This window comes from Pituophis catenifer, unplaced genomic scaffold, assembly GCF_029215685.1.
Source record: "Pituophis catenifer annectens isolate HBS135680 unplaced genomic scaffold, rPitCat1.0.hap2 SCAF_6, whole genome shotgun sequence".
Taxonomy (NCBI): Eukaryota; Metazoa; Chordata; class Lepidosauria; order Squamata; family Colubridae; genus Pituophis; species Pituophis catenifer.
This window is the reverse complement of record NW_027256886.1, coordinates 34,381,750-34,403,962: the sequence shown is the minus strand read 5'-3', so window position 1 is coordinate 34,403,962 and position 22,213 is coordinate 34,381,750. Positions and strand designations below refer to the sequence as shown.

At 37.6% G+C, this 22,213-nt stretch overlaps 1 protein-coding gene across 2 annotated transcripts in view; it reads right to left on the bottom strand.

Annotated features, from left to right (window-relative positions):
• Positions 1–22,213, bottom strand: part of ADIPOQ (adiponectin, C1Q and collagen domain containing) — a 30,478-nt gene that overhangs the window by 1,715 nt on the left and 6,550 nt on the right. Inside the window, exons 1-2 of one of the 2 annotated variants that reach the window (XM_070946113.1) lie at positions 12,236–12,307; positions 5,647–5,870 (exon numbers count right to left, since the gene is read on the bottom strand). In XM_070946113.1, the coding sequence (XP_070802214.1) occupies positions 5,647–5,863 (217 nt within the window). In that variant the 5' untranslated portion in view covers positions 5,864–5,870; positions 12,236–12,307. Of the gene's footprint in view, positions 1–5,646; positions 5,871–12,235; positions 12,308–22,213 lie in introns of those variants that run through there. The other variant, XM_070946114.1, reaches the window with a different exon arrangement.

The window sequence follows — 22,213 nt, the reverse complement described above, 5'->3', positions numbered from 1 at the left end:
CTCTGTGGGAGCGAACTGGTCGGTGGGAGACTATTGGTGGCAGAAGACGGTCTCGGAGGTACCCGGGTCCTATGCCATGGAGCGCTTTAAAGGTGGTAACCAACACCTTGAATCGCACCCGGAAGACCACTGGGAGCCAGTGCAGCTCGCGCAGGAGGGGTGTCACATGGGCACAACGGGTTGCACCCATAACGCGCGAGTTGGAGTTAAATCCTGTGGTTGTTTATCGGAAGTTATTACTCATGAATTCCAAGGACTTTCTCCCATATTCTCAGAGTTATGAGTTTAGTGATAGTGCTCCACCAAGAACAGGTAGCATGACTCCTAGCTTCATCTCCCACATAGTTGTACATTTTGGTGTTCAAGTTTTAATAAGATCCCCACATTCAACTGCTATTAAATATGAGGCTATGAGAGCCCATTAATCAGAAATTACAGTTGCCCCACTTCCTGCCAGCTTCCCAAGATATGGAGCCATTCTAATCACACGAGAAATATTGTTCCATAGGAATGGAAGGCAGTCGAAAGAATATGAGTATGATATCCCTATCAATAATACTCTCCTATTTTTTTAAATAGACAGGTATCATTGGAAGCAGATAGCCCTAAAGATGCACTATTGCTATTAGGGGCACTTCAAAAGCAATTAGGCTAGATCTCTGTACCTCTTGTTCTGTGGTCATAACTGTATCGAAAGTTGAAAAAAAATCCCTTGGGAATTTGCATTTGTTTACCTTAAGGCACATATGGCCAGACTGTCCTCAGATCTAGTTTAGATGTAAAGGAATCCAGGTGTTAGTTGGTGTAATAAGAGATCCAGTTTACCAAGGGGAACACCACGCTGTTTTATATAATGGAGGAAAAAGCAGCATTTGAATAGATTGTCCAGCTATTTCTGGAAAAATCTATTATCTGCCCATAAAAGAGGTACATGGGACAGAATATAATTCTTTAAAGGGCAACAGTGGATTTGGATCAATAGGAAAGAAAGGATGTTATCAAAAACCAAAATGCTGATAGTAGCAGGAGAAGCAATAAGCATTATTTTAAATGAGAAAGAGAATAAAGATATCCTTGTCCCTAACCATCTTCTATCTCCTAAATGAGCATCTTTTTCAGTCTGCCATTTATTTTGATTGCACTAGTTTCTGCAGAACACTGAAGTCTCACAAATAGTTTCTTTTTGTGAATGCATAAGTATGCATCAATAAATAAGGTATATAATAGTGGCTTGGCTTTGCCACTACATGGACATGGTAGGTTCCAATTGTATACAGAGACTTTATTAGGACATGATTATTATCAGCTAGATGCTTTTAGGAAAATATTAAAAGAAATATATCTCTTTATCCTATTTAACTGATGATAAACTTTCCATGGTAATGACAAGGATGAGGATTCTCATAATATTGTTTTTTTAGTTATCATGAGACAGGGACGAAGGCTAAAAATGCCAGTATGTATCATAAATCAGCCATGACATGAATGTGCAACATACGGGTAGCAGTTATTTAATAGTTGTGTTTACATAACACCCTTATTTGTTCTGCCAGTCAAATCAGCAGGCTTTTTTTGGGAGAAAACATCTCACAAAAAAGGAGAGAAGGTCTCCTAAAATGGAAAGAACAGGTGAACAATAGTGGGAAAAGAGTAAAATCACTTTATATTGGAAAGAAAGGAAGCTTAATGTCACTGTTTACAAATTGGGAGAATGTTCCAGGATGGCAAATGGATGCACCAAATGGGAGCATCTGGAACATGTGCGTGGCCTTGGCTTCCCCCTGTTGGATAAACAGATGTTACCGAGGGATGGTTTGGTTGCATTATTATTTTAAAGCCACTTTGCCCACTTTTACTTATTCATTGATCTATTTACTTATTTACAGGTATTTTATCTCCAGAGATCATGCAATCATTAATGCTATTTTAAATTATTATACTTGGAAGGTACTGTAGATGGCAAAAAAAAAGGAATGCTTTTTAATACTGGAACTATGGAGTATCTTTAATTTTCCCTGCTGGAGTGGGGCATATCATGATTAAAGTTAATGAATTTGCAGATCTAATTTCACAGTCCTTGAACACTACTGTTAATGCCCTAGCAGCAGTAAATCAAGAACTTGTTGGAATGTGATAAGCAATTATACAAAACCAACTGGCTCTCCGATGTGCTAAATGCTACTCAAGGGGAACTGTGTGTCATTATTGGAATGATGTCTGTTCATCCTGGACAAGACTAAATCTATATACTGATAAAACTTTTGAGACCCATTGTGATGAAATAATGTGTGCTGAGTAGCCAGCACAATGATGTAACCCTGATACAGACTTTCTCCTGTCTAAATCACAGCTTTTGTATCATTGATACCCGGCATGTATCCTTCTACTAACTTTCCAGAACAGTTAATAACAATCACAATTTGTTCAGGATACATTTGTTCTCCTATGTGATATCCCTAGTTTGTCTATATAACATTGTCTATACCACATGTTTATTGGACCAGTGTCCCTCCTGGTTGGTACTGGCTTCCCGGGAGGTTACACGAGGCTGGCTCCAGAGGATTGTTAACGCTTCTCTGAGTGAAGGGGTCCTGCTGGCCGTTTTGAAAGAAGCGGTGGTGAGGCACCTCCTCAAGAAGCCCTCTCTGGATCCGGCTGTTTTGGCTAACTATCGTCCAGTCTCCAACCTTTGCTTCGTTGCGAAGGTTGTTGAGAGTGTGGTGGTGCGGCAGCTTCCCCAGTACCTGGATGAAGCTGTCTATCTAGACCCGCTCCAGTCCGGCTTCCGGCCTGGGTACAGCACGGAAATGGCATTGGTCGCGTTGGTGGATGATCTCTGGAGGGGTCGGGATAGGGGTTGCTCCTCTATCCTGGTCCTGTTAGATCTCTCAGAGGCTTTTGATACCATGGCATCATGTTGCACCGGTTGAAGGGGCTGGGGGTGGGGGGCACCGTTCTGCAGTGGTTCTCCTCCTACCTCTCTGACCGGTTGCAATCTGTGTTGACAGGGGGGCAGCGGTCGATCCTGAGGCACCTTGCTTGTGGGGTGCCACAAGGGTTGGTCCTCTCGCCCCTTCTGTTCAACATTTATGTAAAGCCACTGGGTGAGATCATCCGTGGCTTCGGGGTGGAGTTCCATCAGTACTCTGACGACACCCAGCTGTACATCTCCACCCCAGGCCACCCCAATGATGCCCTTGAAGTCATGTCCCAGTGCCTGGAGGTCGTGCGGGCCTGGATAGGGAGAAACAGGCTCTGACTCAACCCTTCCAAGACCGAGCGGCTGTGGCTTCCAGCGTCCCAATATAGCCAGCTGGTGTCATCGCTGGCTATTGGGGGCGAATCACTGGCCCCCACAGAGAGGGCTCGCAACTTGGGCGTCCTTCTGGATGCATGGCTGTCTTTAGAAGAGCATATGACGGCCGTGGCCAGGGGGGCTTTTTATCAAGTTCGCCTGATACACCAGTTGCGTCCCTTTCTAGACCGGGACTCCCTACGCACGGTCACTCAGGCACTCGTCACCTCCCGCCTGGACTACTGCAATGGTCTCTACATGGGGCTCCCCCTGGGGTGCACCAGGAGGCTCCAGCTGGTCCAGAATGCAGCTGCGTGGGGGATTATGGGAGCGATGGGGCGCTCCCATGTGACACCTCTCCTGCGCGAGCTGCACTGGCTCCTGGTGGTCTTCCGGGTGCGCTTCAAGGTGTTGGTGACCACCTTTAAAGCGCTCCATGGCTTAGGGCCAGGGTATTTTCGAGACCGCCTTCTGCCACCAATAGCCTCCCACCGGCCAGTACGCTCGCACAGAGAGGGCCTCCTCAGGGTGCCGTCTGCCAAACAGTGTCGGCTGGCAACCCCCAGGGGGAGAGCCTTCTCTGTGGCAGCGCCTGCCCTCTGGAACAACCTCCCCCCAGAGATACGTACAATACCAGACCTCTGGAATTTTTGTCGGGCCCTGAAAACTTACTTATTTCACCTAGCTGGGATGGCTTGATCCCATAGTTCTGGTTAATTTTAAATTGATTTTAATTGGGTTTGTTTTAAATTGCGGCCAAAAGTATTTAATTATTTTAAAATTGTTTTTTAAATTATGTATGTTCTGTTTTATTCTGGCTGTTCACCGCCCTGAGTCCTGTTGGAGAAGGGCGGTATACAAATTAAAACAAATAAATAAATAAAATAAATAAATAAAATATATTACCATATTTCTAGAACTAGAGAGAAATCTGTCAAGCCACAAGTTATGAATACTTTCGCCATATAATATAACTAAAATAATAATTATACACAACAAAAAGATGCACCAATTTGCAGCAGTGAATTCTTGATACATGTTTTTTTGGAAAAGTCTGTCCAACACCTCCCCAAAACTAAAAAAAAAAAAAAAAAAGTTAATTTTATTTTGAATTATTTAGTCTGATATTTCCTAGAAATTTATACTCCTTTGACATCCGTACTTCTTTTTTGAAAAGTCATACTTAATTTGTTGGGTTTTATCTTACTATATTGTCTAGTAATTTTTGAATGTTCAAATTAATGTTTGTAAACATGATTTGTTTCTTCCCCAGGTTCAATGAAGAATTCAACTTTATAATTATATTTTTAATAACCTGCTTTTCTTCCTTTCGCCTGCCATGTTAAAATATATTGCAGAGAAAGTCATGAGAAGAAAGAACTAATTATCCTCTTCTAGAATATATATTTATTCAATATCTGATGTCACATTTAATTTACTTCTAAATATGCTACTTGATACAGCCTGGTCATGAATTTTACTGTGTTGTTTTTGCCTTGTGCCTTCCTTCATTGTTGGATTCTATTACTGTCATTTTATTCTTTTTAATTGTTTTATCTGCTGCAATATGACCTGTCCAGATTCATTTGGGAAGCAACTTTCAGAATTTCCAGCAGATAATTTTGGAAAGAGTTGCTGCCCAAACACATCTGAAAGGTACCAGGAAGGCTGCAAGCAACATTGTTCAAATATTACTTTCTGCCCTAGAAGTCCTGAAAAGAGAAACTAGATATAATATTCCTAAATAAACACATTTCTTTTTTCCAGTCAGTTAAATCTACAAGGACATCAGTTTTTCTTTCATCTATCTTGTTTGGCTGCTCTTTCTGTGTACTTAATGACTCATGACCAACACTATTCAGATTTTCCTTTAACATCAACATTCTGTTTCTGGGGCATCTACAGCATTCTATATTTCTATATGTTCTTCCTATAAATCTAAAGAAAATTTTTGAAAGAGGACTATCTTGAGAATATCTGGTGTAAATCAGTGTTTCTCAAACTTGACAATTATAAGATGTGGCGTTCAACTCCAATAATTCCCCAGTTAGCTATACTGGCTGGGGAATTACTGAAGTTGAAGTCCAAACATTTTAAAGTTGCCAAGTTTAAGAAACAAGGGTATAAATAATCATCTCCATCCCATTAAACAGTAAGTCTGATCTAAATAAATTAAAGCAGCCTTATTCACTTGGTGTCACCCACATTCAGTATATTACACAACACTTCCCATAATCCTTAGCTAGCACAGCAATTGTATTCCAAAACACCTGGAAGACACTACATTAGAGAATATTGCACATCAAACACACTGTTCTCACAGAAAAAAAGCTAAATATTAAACCTCTCACCTAGCTCTCCTTTCTCTCCCTTTTGGCCATCTCTTCCATCCCGTCCATCTCTCCCCGGTTCTCCATTATGACCTGGGTGACCTGGTGCTCCAGACATCCAATTTGCACAAGTTCCTTGAGGTTGTTGAGAGTTTTCTTCTGCAGCAACTTCATGGTTACAACTAAGCATCACTAGCAGCACCGTAGAACAAAAAAGAAGGCTTGATCCTTGCTTCATGTTTAACCTGGGAAAAAATATAGTGTAATACTATCAGGCATTTTTTTTAGGAAGAAGATTTCTGCAAGAGGAAGGAAAAGAAGTTGTGGCACTCAAAAAGTTATTGATCTACAGCTTTCAGTATTTTTCAGCAATGGTCATGGTGGCTGAAGTTGCCGAGCTGAAAATAGCAATACCTAAAAACCTTAGGAAATAACATTGGAAGCTTTTTTTGTCTTAGTTCATGCCATTTCTCAGTCTGATCCAATATAGTGAAAAGTGATTTGTTCTTATTCTTCAAAATTTCAAGAAGATATTCCTGCTTTGACTGAACATAGCTTAAATTTGAGAGCTTGTGTTTGTGCATGCCAATTTATACTTACCACAGTCCCTCCCTGGGATTTATATGTATATTTATATCAATGAATGAAACAGATTTAGGAAATATATCTGATTTTCCCCTAAAGCTAATTGATACAGAAAAAAATATTTTGCTACAATCAGGGTAAAACAGATGATTCTGTCCAAGTGATGGTCCATTGTCAGGACTCTAGAATCTAGATAGAGAGGCACCGGATCAGGTTTAATCCCAGCAAGATGGAGTGGCTTTGGATTTGAAAGCCATCTGATTCCTGAGAAATACTGCTTTAGTTCTAGATAGGGTCACGTTCACCCATACAATTCTGGCTTTTATCTTGGAAGTGAGCTTGGAGTCATAGTTCCCACTCTATGAACAGATGACAACCATATCCAAAAGGGTCTTTGCAGAATTCCATTTTATGTACAGTCATACTGATAATGGTTCAGGATGACAGAATAGGAGTCCCTATCCATAGCCCTAGTCATATCTTATGTACCTGTCAACTGGACTATTGTAATGTGTGTGCTACATGGCACTGCCCTCGAAGAACACTTGGAATCAAAACTAGTCCAGGATCGGCAGCTTGAGTAGTTACACATACAACCTGATGCTATTATAATATCACTGCTCCAACAATTGTGATGATTGCCAATTGGCTTCCATGTGCAGTTCATATTGATAGTGCAATTCACTTTCAAAACGCTTAATAATTCAAGATCTGGATATCTGGGAACCACACATTTCGAATAGTATTTGCCTGTCCAGTAGGATCGGGTAGATGGCCATCTCTTCACTAAGAGAATGTAGTTTCTCAATCACTGTCCTCCTTCCATGAATCAGCATTTCCACAGAGTCTGATTTTCCAGAATACTAATAATATGTCACTTTTAAACACCTTCTCTCACATTAAATTTAACTCCAGCACTGCTGGGTTCCTGCCAGCTCTTTATCCCAATTCAACTTCTCCTTCCCATAGAGAAACTGTACGAAAAACCTTACCATTTCTCCCCCTCCCCCCCCCCTCCCAGGGCTTTTCCAGCTTCAGGTTATCAAGAGCAGTACATTTGTATGTCAAGGGGATCCTATGACAGGGTGCCAGACAATGTTGACCTTTTCCATTCTGTCAGTCTGCAATCCCATTGTCTTTTGAAATATTATTCAAAGTAATAAAGTTTCTCTTAGAGTGACTGGCAACCACATATGCAACTGCATTTCTGAAACTTCCCCATCCTGCATACTGTTCAGTATGTTTTGACCATACCACATTTGTTATTTATTTGTAACTACAAAGGGATCCGTTTCAATTCCCATCTTAATTTAAGTACTGGATGCAGCAACCATTATGTTAGTGTCAAAGCGGCTCTGTGATCCTTAGCAGTATAAGCATATGAGACAGTTTTGCCCACCTTTCTTAATTTTTTAGCATTTATTATTCCCTCTGAACATGCATGCAGGTGAGGACAATGGGGAGCTGCTTCTGAAGCAGTTGCACAGCCCTTGCAAACAACATGGCTGAAATTATTGCAAAAGAGATACTTCATATGTGTTGCCATATGGTATGAAGTATTTCTTTTAATAGTTTTCACCATCCTAAACAAAGAAAACAGTGCTAAAATGAAATTAATCTTAGATCAAACTATATTTTCCAGTTTGATTGGTAGCCACTCATAGTCAGTTTGTTCTATAGCCTCTGAGATTACCCACTCTCTGTAATGGGGAAGGGGGGAGTCATGGGAAAAAAATCCCTTTTTGACACTGAGATGCATTTAAAATGTAGGCGGCCAAGGAGACTGCAGACTCTTGGACTGTATAGGATACCAACTAATATTCTTCAGCCACCTCATAATTAAGTCTAATAACTCCATGTCACCATCCATAATAATTTCTTCAAACTTGTTTTCTGGTGTGGAAAAAAGTCAAAAGCATACACTTTTTGACTAAATCAAAGGACAAAGTATGAAGAATATCTTGGAAGAGGCATTAAGTGCAGAACAATTTGGAAAAGCACAAAAGGGAAGGCACTTTTTTTGGTGTCTCATTCTTATTTCCCACCTTTACTTGTAAACCTTCTGTTGTCTTTGAACAAATGTCTATGACACTGTTTCTCAACATAAGAAGAATGTTGGCTGGATAATTCTGGGAGCTGAAATCCACACTTCTTAAAGCTGCCAAAGTTGAGAAACCCTGGTCTGTAAAATCCAAAAAAAGCTGATCATATGGTGTAAGAAAACTGCTGCTGCCTCCACCAAAAAAGATTGCAGCTTTTACCATGACTTCCTTTTTAACTCAGCCCTTCCACTTCTTCAGAACTGGGATTTGGGGAAGATGTGCCTCCTACAGAATCTCTGGAAATTGTGTATTAAATTCACATGAAACCAATGAGCAGTTTGATGGCAGTACCAAAACAGGAAAAGAGAACATTCAGGTCATGTCTGGAGTTGTGGCAGATGGGCTCTCATGCTGCACTTAAGAGTGATGGGATACTAATGCTGTACTTCAGAGATAACTTTGTGTGCTTTCTGAGGTGTTTTGCAAACTTGGCTAGTTCTCATTGATTTACATGAAACAGTGCAATGACCTCTAGATTCCAGGAACATTATCACAGCATGTATAACAGGAAATGTTTGGCAGATCATGCATGACATATCTCAGAATAACATATTTGTTCCCCTTTACTGTTTTCATCATTATATTATATACACAACGACAGGGATGTCCTGAATGACCCTACTTTCTGATAAACCCGGCTGTATAATTTTGGCCCAATTTAAATGTGTATCCTTAGTTAAAGTATAGCTCTATTGTACACTTAGCACATATTTCTGTTGCTAAACTGGATAAAGTATCATCACCTTTCTACCACCAAACTTTGGAATTTGTTTTAAAGTGTTCTGTAGCAATCACTGTATCTATCCATAGAGATTGTGTAAATGGCATGATGATTAGTGTATTGGATCAGGAACAGCCTAAAATCCAGTGTGGGATAATAGGCAGGACACTAGACCAGTGGTCACCAACTGCTGGCCTGTGGACCACTGGTGGTCCACAAGAAAATTTTGGTGGTCCACAGAAAAATTATTTGCATTTTTTGTATTGCACTAAATCAGGGGTCCTCAAACTACGGCTCCTGGGCCAGATACGTGCAATGAACATTTGTGTTGCTGCAGAGAGTCTCCCCCTTCGTGTTTTTTTGTGCAGGTTGGAAGGCGGCAGAAATTCCGACTTGGGTCTGCTTCAGCCTCCTGGTGCAGGACTTTGGGCGAAGGCTGGAGGGAAAGGCCGCTGGTGGCAAAGACAAAAGGGCCTTGTTCCAGTGAGACTGAATCATGGCCTGGAACTGGCTGACCAGCCCACTGAGCCTCCAGGCGCCAGTACCTGGCCTTGCACTCCCACAGGTCTTCCCTCTGCTTGGAAAGCCTATGCTCCCTTCCAACTCTGTTACTGTTACCTAGTCCTCAGTGAGGTGCTTCTGCTGAGCCTCCTTCTCAGTCAGATCCAATTTGAACTGAGCCAGCTCTTTTGCCAACTCTTTCTCATGCTGGCTGTCTGAAACTCCAAGAACTGTTTCCTATTGGGGTCCTAAGGAGCCCGGGTGGGCAGTTGAGGAGTGGTTGGGAGGGGAAGGGCAAGTTAGAGGCCGGCAAAGTGCCTTTTGACGTGAGTGACATCGAGTTAGTCATGCCCACTCAGTCACATGACCACCTAGCCACGCCCACCCAGCAAGTCATTAGGCAGATCATATTAGTAGTCCACGGGATTTAAAGTTATGCATTTAGTGATCCCTGAGGTCTAAAAGGTTGGAGATCCCTGCACTAGACTACCATCTGGGAGGCCTAGGTCTTAATTTACAATGTAGTATCAACTAACTTTAGCCAGTATCTTGCTAACATCCTTCCTTACAGTGATGTGGTTTGGGAGGAAATTAGAAGAAGAAATCCCAGGTGCACACCTTTAATTCCTAAAAGAGTTAACAACAAACAAATAGCAAACAAAAAAAATGGCATTTTAGGCCTTTCATATTTTACAGCATCTGTCTTTCCAATATTCTGTTGCTTAAAAACAATTACGAAAGTAAGATTCTGAAACATGTTAGTGTTAGTGAATTATGGTCAAAGATACATTAAATCCTTAAGATGCTTGACTGAATATATCAGAAATATATCAGAGGGCAATTCATTGAAAAAAGTTAAATTGATAAGCCAAGCTGCACCATACATTCTTAAACCTGGGGATATGTTTGTCAGGATTTCTAAGTAGACATATATAGGGCTAGATTATAATACTAACACCCTTTTTATGACCCTGTAGTCCCTTAATTAGGGGTAGAATCAGGGTGACTGGATGGAGCTGACCATTTCCTGGCCAGATGACCTTGCTGATACCTATGTGAGTTTGCAGTAGATTTTTTTTTTCTTTGTGCCCTAGGAGAGAAACATCTGCAGCTACCTAGAATTGAACTCTCAGCCTTCTGAGCAGCAGGCAAATGTCTTCACCAGTAGGCCACCATGTCGTTCATGGCTGGACTGTAGCTCTATTTTTTACAATCTAACTTCAGAAATAAAGTTCAATAAGTAAATTAGGACTTTACTTACTTTGGCATGCACGTGAGTTAATAAAGGCATTTTTATGAAAGCATTCGACTTCTAAGTAAATATGGTATATATAGGAACAGATTGCACAATGCATATGCAGAACAAGGCTGTTGTTCTGTTGTTCTTTGGCACTTATTTTGAGCAGTTTATATTAAGTTGAACATGAGAAGCTGCTGTATGATGATAATTACATACTGTAGTATATTTATTAGAAGAATATCATACATTCCATTAGGAAAACAACATTTAGATTTGTAAATTAACATTCCTAATTTGCTTCCCCAGATTTTTAAAGCATAAGCCTAAAGTAATATTTGAATCTAATAATTATAGATATATAGAATGCTCGGCTGTAATATTATTAAGGTGTTCTGTATGATACCTTATGTTAAAGTTAGTCCCATTATTGATGTTTCTCTGAAATTTTCTTCATCTATGATAATATATGGGACAGATAGATTTACATCTGACAATCCATGGACATGAAGTACAATGGACTTTCTTTTGATCCATTTTAGGATGTGAAATAAGATTATGGAATTTTAAGAGGTAAATTGGATTAGGCATGCATCTTACCCCTTTTTCCAAGCCACTAATAACTATCAAAACTTAGTCAGCATCCCCATTTGGGTAGTTGATAAACAAAACAAAAGCTTTCAGTCAAGATGTACAAGAAAAGATATGCATTTTCCTTTTCATGGCATACCCATCTTACACAGATATGAATGGGTGCAAATGCTATCCTTGATCTCATGATGTATCATGATGTCACCAATCCTCAGGGAACATACAGATATTCTGCAGTTCTTTTGCTAAAAGTTATGAGTGAATTTATTATGGCAGAGGTCTTCAGAGAAGGCAACATGATTGCAGGAAAATAAAATCCAAAAGGAAAGTATGTGAATGCCATATTCTCCATTGAAACAAAAAATACATTGGGAATTTCTAAAATTGGCACTCAGAACAGAGGCTTTCTTTAACAATTTATCAAGGAAAGCAATCTTTTCCTTTTCTGAGCAAATCCCTCACTGCATCATGAAATAAAACTTTTAGTTAAACTGATTGATTCAAATTGCAGTTCTGTAGCTAGTTGCTTTGAAGACAGTGGAGTTTATCAGGTTGATAAGATTGCGCTGTGCAGCTAATGACTGGCCAGAAAATACCTAAAAGTTTTTAATTTGTAATCAATAAAACTCAAAAAGATTCCAAACTTGCTACATTCTACAACATTAAAATTATAATTTATTAAATGTTCAATCTGTGATTATTAATTCAGACAGTTTAGAGCCTGTGGACAAATGAAGACAACTAAGCAGTTTAGTCAATAATAATATTTAAAATCATAATAGATGAAAATATTAGAGCATGGAGGACAAGCATAATTTCTGGAGAAAAGTACAGCCCAGTGCAATAATCTACCCTAAAATGGATCTTTCTTACCACTTGTTTAGGTGAGGTCCTCTGCAGTTTGCAGGCACATCAGAAATGCAGTGGAGAGAATAGTGATCTTTGGATCACTTCTTACAAAGAGGCATGTGGAACTGTCAATTAAGATGCTGCCCTTTATATTTGTTACCAAGTCTGCTAGTTCAGTGCTGGGTGTTTTTTAATCACTCTTCCATTGTTATTCTTAATTTCAGAGTATTTTAATCACTTGCTATTTAAAAGTTGTAAAGAAATGTGCCAGTTTGTGGCTTTAATGATAAAATTTCTTAAAATAAGATTTTGGCATAATATGCAACATCACAGTGAAAATTCAAGAATTAAACATTCCACTAAGATCTAATGTGGCTTATTTTTTACTTGCTGTAGAGAAAGTAACTTGTTGCTATCAAGGGCCTGAATTTTTAATTATTTTTATTGCAGCAAGCACCACAAAAGTGTGATGGTAAAATAAACAATGTCACTGGAGTAAGGCATGATCAAATTTGCCAAATGAATTTATGTATTTTTGATTTGGTTTGGCTTTTGTTTCTACAGTTGGATTAAGGCAAAAAGGAAGATGAAATATAATACATTATACCAACCTATACAAAAAAACCTACAGAAATTATCATGATAATGAAAAATCCAGATTATTATTAAATTTTAATGGTTGAAATAATAAAATAGATACAGGAGACACAGATTATCGATGGGACATGCCATACTCGTCCATATCTACTTTATAGTTTTGGATGTTAAATTTACAGGGGAGAACAAACAGTTTTCCTTCTATGTTCATGCATTTTTTGCATAAAAGTGTCACTTTGCTTTACCTTTTGATACTGGCTCACATTCTGTATGCATCAAACATATCTAGTGGAACAATTTGTGATCTGACCAGCTCCCTGACTCTCAGCTGCAAAAGGGGAAATATTATGTAAATGATACAATGAGTTATATTTGGCTGGATTATCTGAAAGCATTTGAAACATGCTGCCTTGTGAGACGCAATAACTCTCTCATCCAAATTAGAATCATGGTATCAAATGTTCAGATGTTATTGACCAGGAGGTTGCTGAAAATTCCTGACCTTAGAAATCTACATTATAATCTACTTTCTGATGAGCATGGTTATTTTTTTGATAGTTTCCTTCAATTTTGGCCACTCCTTATGAGCAAATTATGGTGAAAAGAGATGAAAGCCTTAAAAACATCCACAAACTACCATACATCCCTTAATAATATCTAATGTATCAAGTAATACCGGTAGTCTATAGTAATTTAGGAAGATCTTCAATAAATGAAGGGTGTTGATATTCTGCATTTGTATGTAACAAAGATAAGTGATTTCTATAATGGCAAATAGTTCCCAAAGTCTTAAGTGAAATTTCCACAGCCTTTTAAAAGGCAATCCCAAATAACAAATTTTAGTGTGACACAAGGAAAAATTATCTTAACAAATGCTAAAATATGTTCTCTTAATTAGGTATACATTAAATGTAGTTTTCAATTCTGTCCACATTAATATTTTGAGCAATATGGCGATTGCCCACTACTCCAAAATCAAATATAATCTCAGTTTGGGCATAGAATTTAGCAGGGTGAATTAAAATTATGGTGATGCAAATTCAAATCCTTTTTCAGATATGAAATTTCAAAAAGGACTTAGTTTTAGTCATTGGTTGGAAATAGAAATTGCACTAAACTATAATGTGATTGTTTTACTGTGACTTAGTTTTGTGAAACCAAACATTGCAGTTTATAAATTACTGCTTATGGCATATCAATAATAATATTGATCTCAAAAAAATAATAATTACATTATATGGATGATGGCTTGATATGCTTAAGGGTTATGTGTATACAGTGCTGTGCTTGTTTTTTCATCCAGATGAACTAGAGTTTCTTTGAGGATGAAGCCATTCATTGCATGTATATAGGAAACCTGAATTTCAACATCATGAAGAACCGAGAATATGCACAGAGTGCAAACACACCACTCATATCTAAGCAGTAGATCAAACAAATCAGGTTATCCTTGGCATTTAACCACTTACATGCAAACATAAGTACAGTCATGCATTCAGAAATATATATATATATTTAATATTACAGGTATCTGTAAATATTCATTATTCCATAAAATAAGCATAGCTTACAAATTCTGATTTTAAAATAGTTATATAAAATCTTATATAAAATCCTTTAGAGAAAAGTCCAAATAATCCTAAAGTTGTAGATTAGTTGAGTTTTTTTAATTATAAAGCAGCTTTTACATGACTGTGCTACATGTAAATCCCAACATAGCTATAAAACTAGAAATCAATGATTTGTTGGAACTTCTTATATAAAATAAGTAATTTAAAGAGAATTACTAAACTGAGTAAAAGTTTTTCTAAAAAAAATCTTTTTCCTGTTGCTGTTTAATCTTCCTTTGTGATGAATTAGTTTAAATTTAGGATCATGTTTTCAGGCAAATAAGGCAATTTTGAGAAAGAGAACACCCTTTTTTGTGCCATCCCTATTTTACTTAATGTCTAAAGTATAAATGGTCTAAGATAGCTCCCAATATACTAAGACGAGTGGTGGGTTGCCCCAAGTTCGGTCCGGTTCTTGTGAACTGGTAGTAAAACCAGTTTTACTAACCAGATGTCGTCATAGATGATCTGCGCAACGAGATCCCGTTGTGAACCAGTAGTAAACGTAAGTAGAACCCATCCCTGACTAAGATCCCATTTCTATTGAATTTGCTGCTTGCTTATATCATGGAAATGGTAAATATCCACAGATAACTAGACTTAAATAAATATTCCTTTGTTTTTATTTAACAAATGGGAGTATTCTGACTTAGTTGATGTTTTAGACTAAAGAATTGGGATTTTAAAGATTTCTTGGCTGCATTTACTTCTAGTTGCATAAAAAAAATAAACCAAGCAGTGGTGACAAAATCATTCCTTCTTATAATTAAAAAAATAAGAAAATTGTCACACATAGATTTTATTTTTAAAAAGAGTCATCGTGGCACACTGGTTAGAATACAGTTTTTCAGGCTAATTCTGCCAACAGTTTGATTCTCATCAGCTCAAGGTTAACTCAGTCTTCCATCCTTTTGAAGTCAATAAAATGAGGACCCAGATTTTGGGGGGCAATATGTTGACTCTGTAAACCACTTAGACAGGGTTGTAAAGCACTATGAAGCAATATATGTCTAAGTGCTATTGCAATTTTTGACTTATAATGCAGCTATTATCATCCTGGTGTAGCTATTTCATTTTTTTCTCTTCATTTTACATACTACATTCAGTACAAGTAGAGTGTAGTGAGTAAGGTAAGGTTTAGTAAGTCTTGAAACGTCCAGTCCACCCACAGAAACATGCACTCTCAATAAAACTACATCTACATGGAGGAACGCATGCAGTGAGATATCCCAAAGTTCTGTCTTAGGTCCAGTACTCTTCAACATCTTCGTAAATGATTTAGATGAGGGTGAATAGCCAACCCTTTAGAAGTTAGGCTAAGATCCAGAAGGATCTTAACAAACTTGAACCTGGGCCCTATCCCACAAAATAAATTCAGTGGTGAGAAAAGTAAGGTTTTACACAGGTAAGGAAAACCAAATGCACAGATATAGAATAGATAGTATGTGGTTCACTCTACAGTGGTAACTGTGAGAGGAATTTAGCGGTCCTACTAGACAACCATTTAAATATGAGCCAGCAGTGTGCTGTAGATTCCAAAAAAGCCCATGCAGTCTTAGACTGCATTGACAGAGAATATAGTATCAAAATCACATGAAGTGTTAGTACCACTTTGGTGTTTATAATGACTTACTAGACTCTGTGTCATCCAGTACTTGAATAATTGTAAAATAGATGTGTTAAGTACTGGATAAATTGTTCTGGTGAGGCATTATACAATAGAAATACCAGGATAAAACTTGTTTTCTTCAAAGTTTTTCAGTACAAAGAAAAAAATTCAGTGTATAATGGAATCTCCCTCTTTTAATAAATTATACATCAAACCTGGGATATACTGGAATAAGGAACAAGCACAGTGCATAATAATTAACCTATACCAACAGCTTCTGATTCAGCCAGTTTGATTTAGTGGTTAAGGCACCAGACTTGAGTGCGAGAAAAAGGAAGTTCTAGTTCTGCCATAGGCACAAAGTGAGCTGGGTAAGTCTCTTAGCCATAGTAAGCATTCAATGTCAATTCACTTCCAAATTCTTGCTAAGAAAACTGCAGGGACTTTTCCAAACAGTTTCCAGGAATAAGCACTGGCTCAAAGGCTTAAAAAAAAAAAAAAAAGCTTCTAAGATTAGACCAAAGCCTTTTTAGGTTGCATCATCCAGAATGCCTTTTCCACCCTTTACCTGATAGAAATAGCTTTAAAAATGAAAGCCTCTAGTTCAGAACTCCAGCTCAAAAGCTTGTGAGAACCTTTGAGATGAATATCGTGAACTCTTACCTTGGGGTTGTTACTGGCATTACAGTCGTGTTTTGGGTGTGAAAGCAATGAGCTTTTATTTTATTTAAATCAGATTTTTCTTTTTTTAAAGAGACACTGGTATGTGAAAGGTAGGAACATAAATCTAAAATATGAAATTATTTTTACTCATTTATTCTAATCTATTATATTGTGAATCACTCTTAGCTCAATACTTTATGGTAATTTTGAAAACATGCCCATTTTAGATAACAAAACGATGAGAAAAATCTAGTTATAGGCACAAGAAGCATGCTGTTTGGTAAGGTGATTTCTTTCTTTTTTTTAAACCTTTATTGTTAAAACAAAAGTTGGACATGGTGGAACCTTCTTGGTAATATCTCCACCATACAAAATATACATTACTACTTACTAATTCTATACACATACTTAACTTCTTTTACCTGTTTACAGATACATACTATATTACATATATTGCATCTTGTTTCGATCTATACATCCTTGTTCTTATCTGTTCTGACTTCCATTCATTAAGTCTAACCATTGGTAAAATTTATTCCAGATCTCATAGTATTCTGTCTCTCCTTTATTTTTCAGTTCTAACGTCAGTCTATCACAAGTGATTTCTTATCCCTAGCTTTTTCTGCCTAAATAAATCCTAAATAAATCCACTCCTACACCTACTACTGCTACTATCACCACCAAAGTATTTATCTGAGGACATGGTGTGCATCACTAAATGTCACACCAAAGTTAGTGTAATTAGAATAGAACTGGAAGGGACCTTGGAGGGACCTTGGAGGTCTTCTAGTCCAACCTCCTGATCAAGCAGGAGACCCTATACCATTTCAGACAGGTGGCTGTCCCAGTCTTTTCTTAAAAACTTCCACCTACAACTTCTGAAGGCAAGCTGTTTCTTGGTGTATGAGAAAGTAAGAGAGCTGTCATTTGGAATCAACAGCCTATGACTATCATGCTTTCTAAGGAAAAAAAATCATTTGAAAAATATACACTCTCACAATGTCATAGAGTTTTTAATTCTTTTTGCACGCCATCTTGAATCACTTACAGATGCTTACATGGAGCAACGTGGCTATAACAGCCCATCCTCAGTATTAACAGCAGTGTGTTTCAGCAGGTGGGTTGATCTAAGAAACCTTTTCTGAAGAAGCTAAACAAAATTGTTTGGTCAACACTTGAATAAATAAAGATCAGACAAAAAAAATCCTGGAAAAAGACAATGTCAAATTACATTGGTATTTGTTATCATATAAGGAATTAACTAATTTCACAAAATAGATGTTTTGTTTTACAAGTAATATATTTTAATCTGTGTTCATCCATCCATCCAATTTATTTCATTTTATTTTATTGTGGCACCTAGCCAGCCCATACACACAGACACATAAGTGAATACATAAGAGTGTTTCATGGACCTATTTGTGGGGGGAATGGCATCTGACAGTCTTAACTGCAAAGCAGGGCAGCTGACCAATTTAGAAGATTCTTTTTCTATGTTCTTAAACTTTCTTGTCTGTTGAATTTTCTTTTGGAGGAAAGTATCTTAAATTCAGAGTCATCTTTCTTTTGGATAATTATAGGATGCTGCTGTTCATGCAGACTAAAATTGTGTTTGTCTATTTTGGTAACCTCAGTATAAGCTACTGCTTATTCATATTCACCTTGTCATCAACTGCAATTTCACATTTTTTCGCACCTACTACTACTAGCCCATCTGTTCCCAATTCTATATTTGTGCAACTGGTTTGTTTTTCCTAAGCATAAGCATTGCATTTGTCTCTATTAAATTTCATTCTGCTCTTTTCAGACTGTCACTTTTTTTTTAATCTATCAAGATTATTTTCTAATTTGTTTCTGTATTCTACATCAGTGTTTTTCAAACTCAGCAACTTTTAAGATGTGTGGACTTAAACTTCAAGCCCATGTCGAAGTCTACACATCCTAAAGTTGCTGAGGCTGAAAAAACATTCTTCTAGATCATTCATCAGAATCTTTCTAGAGTCTGATGGTTTGTAATTGTGCTTTTAATTTGTCCTCTTTTTAGAAATACCATCCATCTTAGGTTATTTTAGCTTTTTCCTTGCTAGTAGAAAAAAAACTGGCTGTGAAGATCACAAATGGCAGTCGTGTATCAAGGAGCATTGCAATTGGCCATAAGTGTGAGCTGGTTGCCAGGCATCCAGGTCACATGGCTGCGGTAGTGCTCAGATGGCCAGAACTCGTTGGACTGGTTGTAACCCTCATGTCAAAGACTACCTGTTTAGTCAAGGTGGCGGAATAAAAACAAAATTAAATCACAAAAACTTCCTCTTATTAAATATGCATGAAAGTACACTCATGCAAACACCTTAAAAACAAGCACTGTTCTGACTATAATTAAAGAAAAGAACATAAGTACTTTTGTTTCCACATGGAAACCGCTTCTGAACTTCGTGCTTAATGTGGAAAAAAATGTAACTCTGACTTTGGGTTTTACAGATTAGATTGATAGATCTTTATAGAAATGACTTGTTCATACTATTATGAAAAAGCAAAAAGCTGTGATTTGATATTAATGCCTTATTTTACTGTAATAGAGTCGGAAGTCAATGCTTCTTTTTCTTTATTTTTTTCTATCTTTCCTCACTTCACTTCACTTCCCCCTTTCCCCTCCCCCCCATTGTTCTTCTATTTACTTTTGTATTTTGAATTGTATAATATTCTATAACTTAATAAAAAATAATTTGACCAAGGGAAAAAAACAAGCACTGTTTTACTGATTTCATTTTTGCTTAATTTCTTCATATTTCCATCTTTTCACTAAATTTGCATCCAGAGAAATATAGAATCAGAGTTAGAAAATGTTCTTCATTTCTTCATTCTTTAGGGTGAAAAGTTAAGATTATGGCAAACAATGAAACAGGTTCACGATCTATTGTCTAAAAAGCTGAGCCTGAAAATAAAATTCGAATGGAATATGAGGTTTGCTGATTCCAGCCCCCATTTGATCTGCACGAGAGTGAAATAAGGCATCTGGAAGAACCAACTTTAAGATTCCACAGCCAGCAAATATGTGTCACATTAGATAGGGTTGTAAAACTTGCAATTTTGCCACCCAATGATCTAAAAAAACCTCTTCATTTTTCCAGGCTGCATGTTAAACTTCTACTTACAGATTTTTCCATAAAATAACTCTCTATCACATGAGTGTCATCATACTGTTACACTCATTTGGTCAGAACACAATCTGTACCATGACTTCATTTTCCAAGCACTTAATACTGTCTCATGCTTTGAAAATATTCATAAATGCATTGAGAAATCTAACAGATAGATATAAGGAAGAATATCCATGAACAGAACAAAAGGCTATCCATTCTTCAAAAATAAATGGTCACCACAAATCATAACAATATATTATTATGTTATGCTTCCTTTAGGTTGAAATCTGTGTACCTGCATCTTTAGGAAAACAGCTATATATTGTTTTTTGACATTGGCCAAACACATTCTATTGGTGCGCTAAACTAAGTCAAGATGGAGTCCTACACTTCAGCCTTCCTTCTTATCTTTTCATGCCATACTTCTTCCTCTTCCTGTCATCTTCCCAATTACAAAGATTTTTGAGAGATATCTTTGGATAATGGTAGCATTAGTTTATTGAGCTTACTTTTAGTTGTGGTTCTCCAGGGTTCAAATTATCTCTATCAAAGTAGAATTCGAGAACTGGTTTTAATTTGTATTCCAGCAATACTTTCGCAGTGCAACAATTCAGAAGTAAGGGTTGTCTTGAGTATTTATAATCTGTGTGGAATTTGCATCCTGCAACTTCTTGGGAAATGTCAGCTGATTGATGGTTGGGAATGGTGTTTCCACATATTCTAATCTGTCTCCTGCATTAGTATTTTGTGTATGGTTTTCATCAAAAGTTTGATTGGATAATAGATCATATGTAGTTTCACTGATGTGCTCTTCTGATGTTTGCCTGGTCAATCATTTCCATATTTTCTCAGTCAGATATGTGATTCATCCACTTAAATTAAATATATATTTGGGAGATGTATCACATATGCTTGAAAATTGGAAAACACATTGCTTTATTACAGCTAAATATGTGATCATTCTCACATTTGCATTCTGCCAAGCATGGACAATACCTCCTCACTAACAGAAGGAAGTCAGCAAGCAGCATAACCATGGACAAACAGCATGCCTTCGTTCATCTGTTCAGCCTAGTTGTCATGTCTCCATTAGCATACATGGGGAGAATCAAAATAAAATATTAAATAAAAGGTCCATATAGAGTTTGATATTTTTATAAACATTCTAGTCAACCGCCAAAAGAAGCAGATGGTATCATATTAATAGCTTCCTAAATACACTCATTACTTTTTTCCTGAGCACATGCAACTTTTCTTTTTTGTTCCTTTCTCCATTAGTTGAACAACACAGATATTCTTAACGTTATACTCTGAATTTAATTATTGCCTCCACAGTTCTGGGGTTTGCATAAATCAGTTCATATGAACCCATTTTTCAAGCAAACACATTCAGTAAGTCACACTTATTGATGTCAAAACAGGCAAGTAGATCAAACACTATCTCCAGTCAGGCAAATCATCTGCGTAGTATACAATCATTTGCATAGTCTTCATCTTGCCAACAGGACCTGATCTTTTTAAAATTGTTTTTTTTTTTAACAATTCATGTTGTTGTTGTAATTGCATCTGGCACATAGTTATGTCAGAACTCTGTAGAGGTAAGAGGAGTCCTGTCTGCCACAATTCAATAAAGACTGAATTTTTCATTGGTGAACAAGTTTTTTAGAGTGGTTGACTTTCTTTTTGCCAACATATGTACATAGCAACATACATAGCAACTAGAAAATAACAAGGTATCTGGCACATTACTTTCTATTTTGAATTCAGAGAATTCAGAATGTGTGCATACATATAGCAAATCAAATATACTCTTAAGTTCATTTTTTAATAAAAAGTAAGTAAGATAGTTCACAATTACCGACCTTTATCAGGCTTGGAGATGGACAGGCTGATATCTTTCAGACTCCACACTGTAACCGACAATACTGGGCAAGATTGTAGGAACAGATGTTCACCCAAATGAACTAATTGTCTCTTGCAAACTCCCCTCCACTTCGCTCCTCTTTATTTCCTATGAGAGGGGCCATTCACTGTCCACCTGTGGCTTTACTCCTGAGCCGACCCTTGTTTCTTAGCTGTTCCCTTCTCCTGGCAGCTCTGTGCATGCACACACTGGGGACAAGACCCAGCTGTTCTTCTGCCTCACTGATGTCTGACTTCACAGGCAGCTGACAACTGTCAGACGGCCCTGGCCCAACTCTGCCTCCAATGCAGAGCTCTCATCAGAGCCTCCCCCAGACTCCTGGATTGGCCCATGTTCCTCCCCAACCTTCTCACTGTCCGAATCTGATGCCAGATCTGCTGGCCGCTGACGGGCCACAAACCAGGTCAGAACCTGGATGAGTCAATACCTCATATTAAATATCTTAAAAAGGACAGGTGT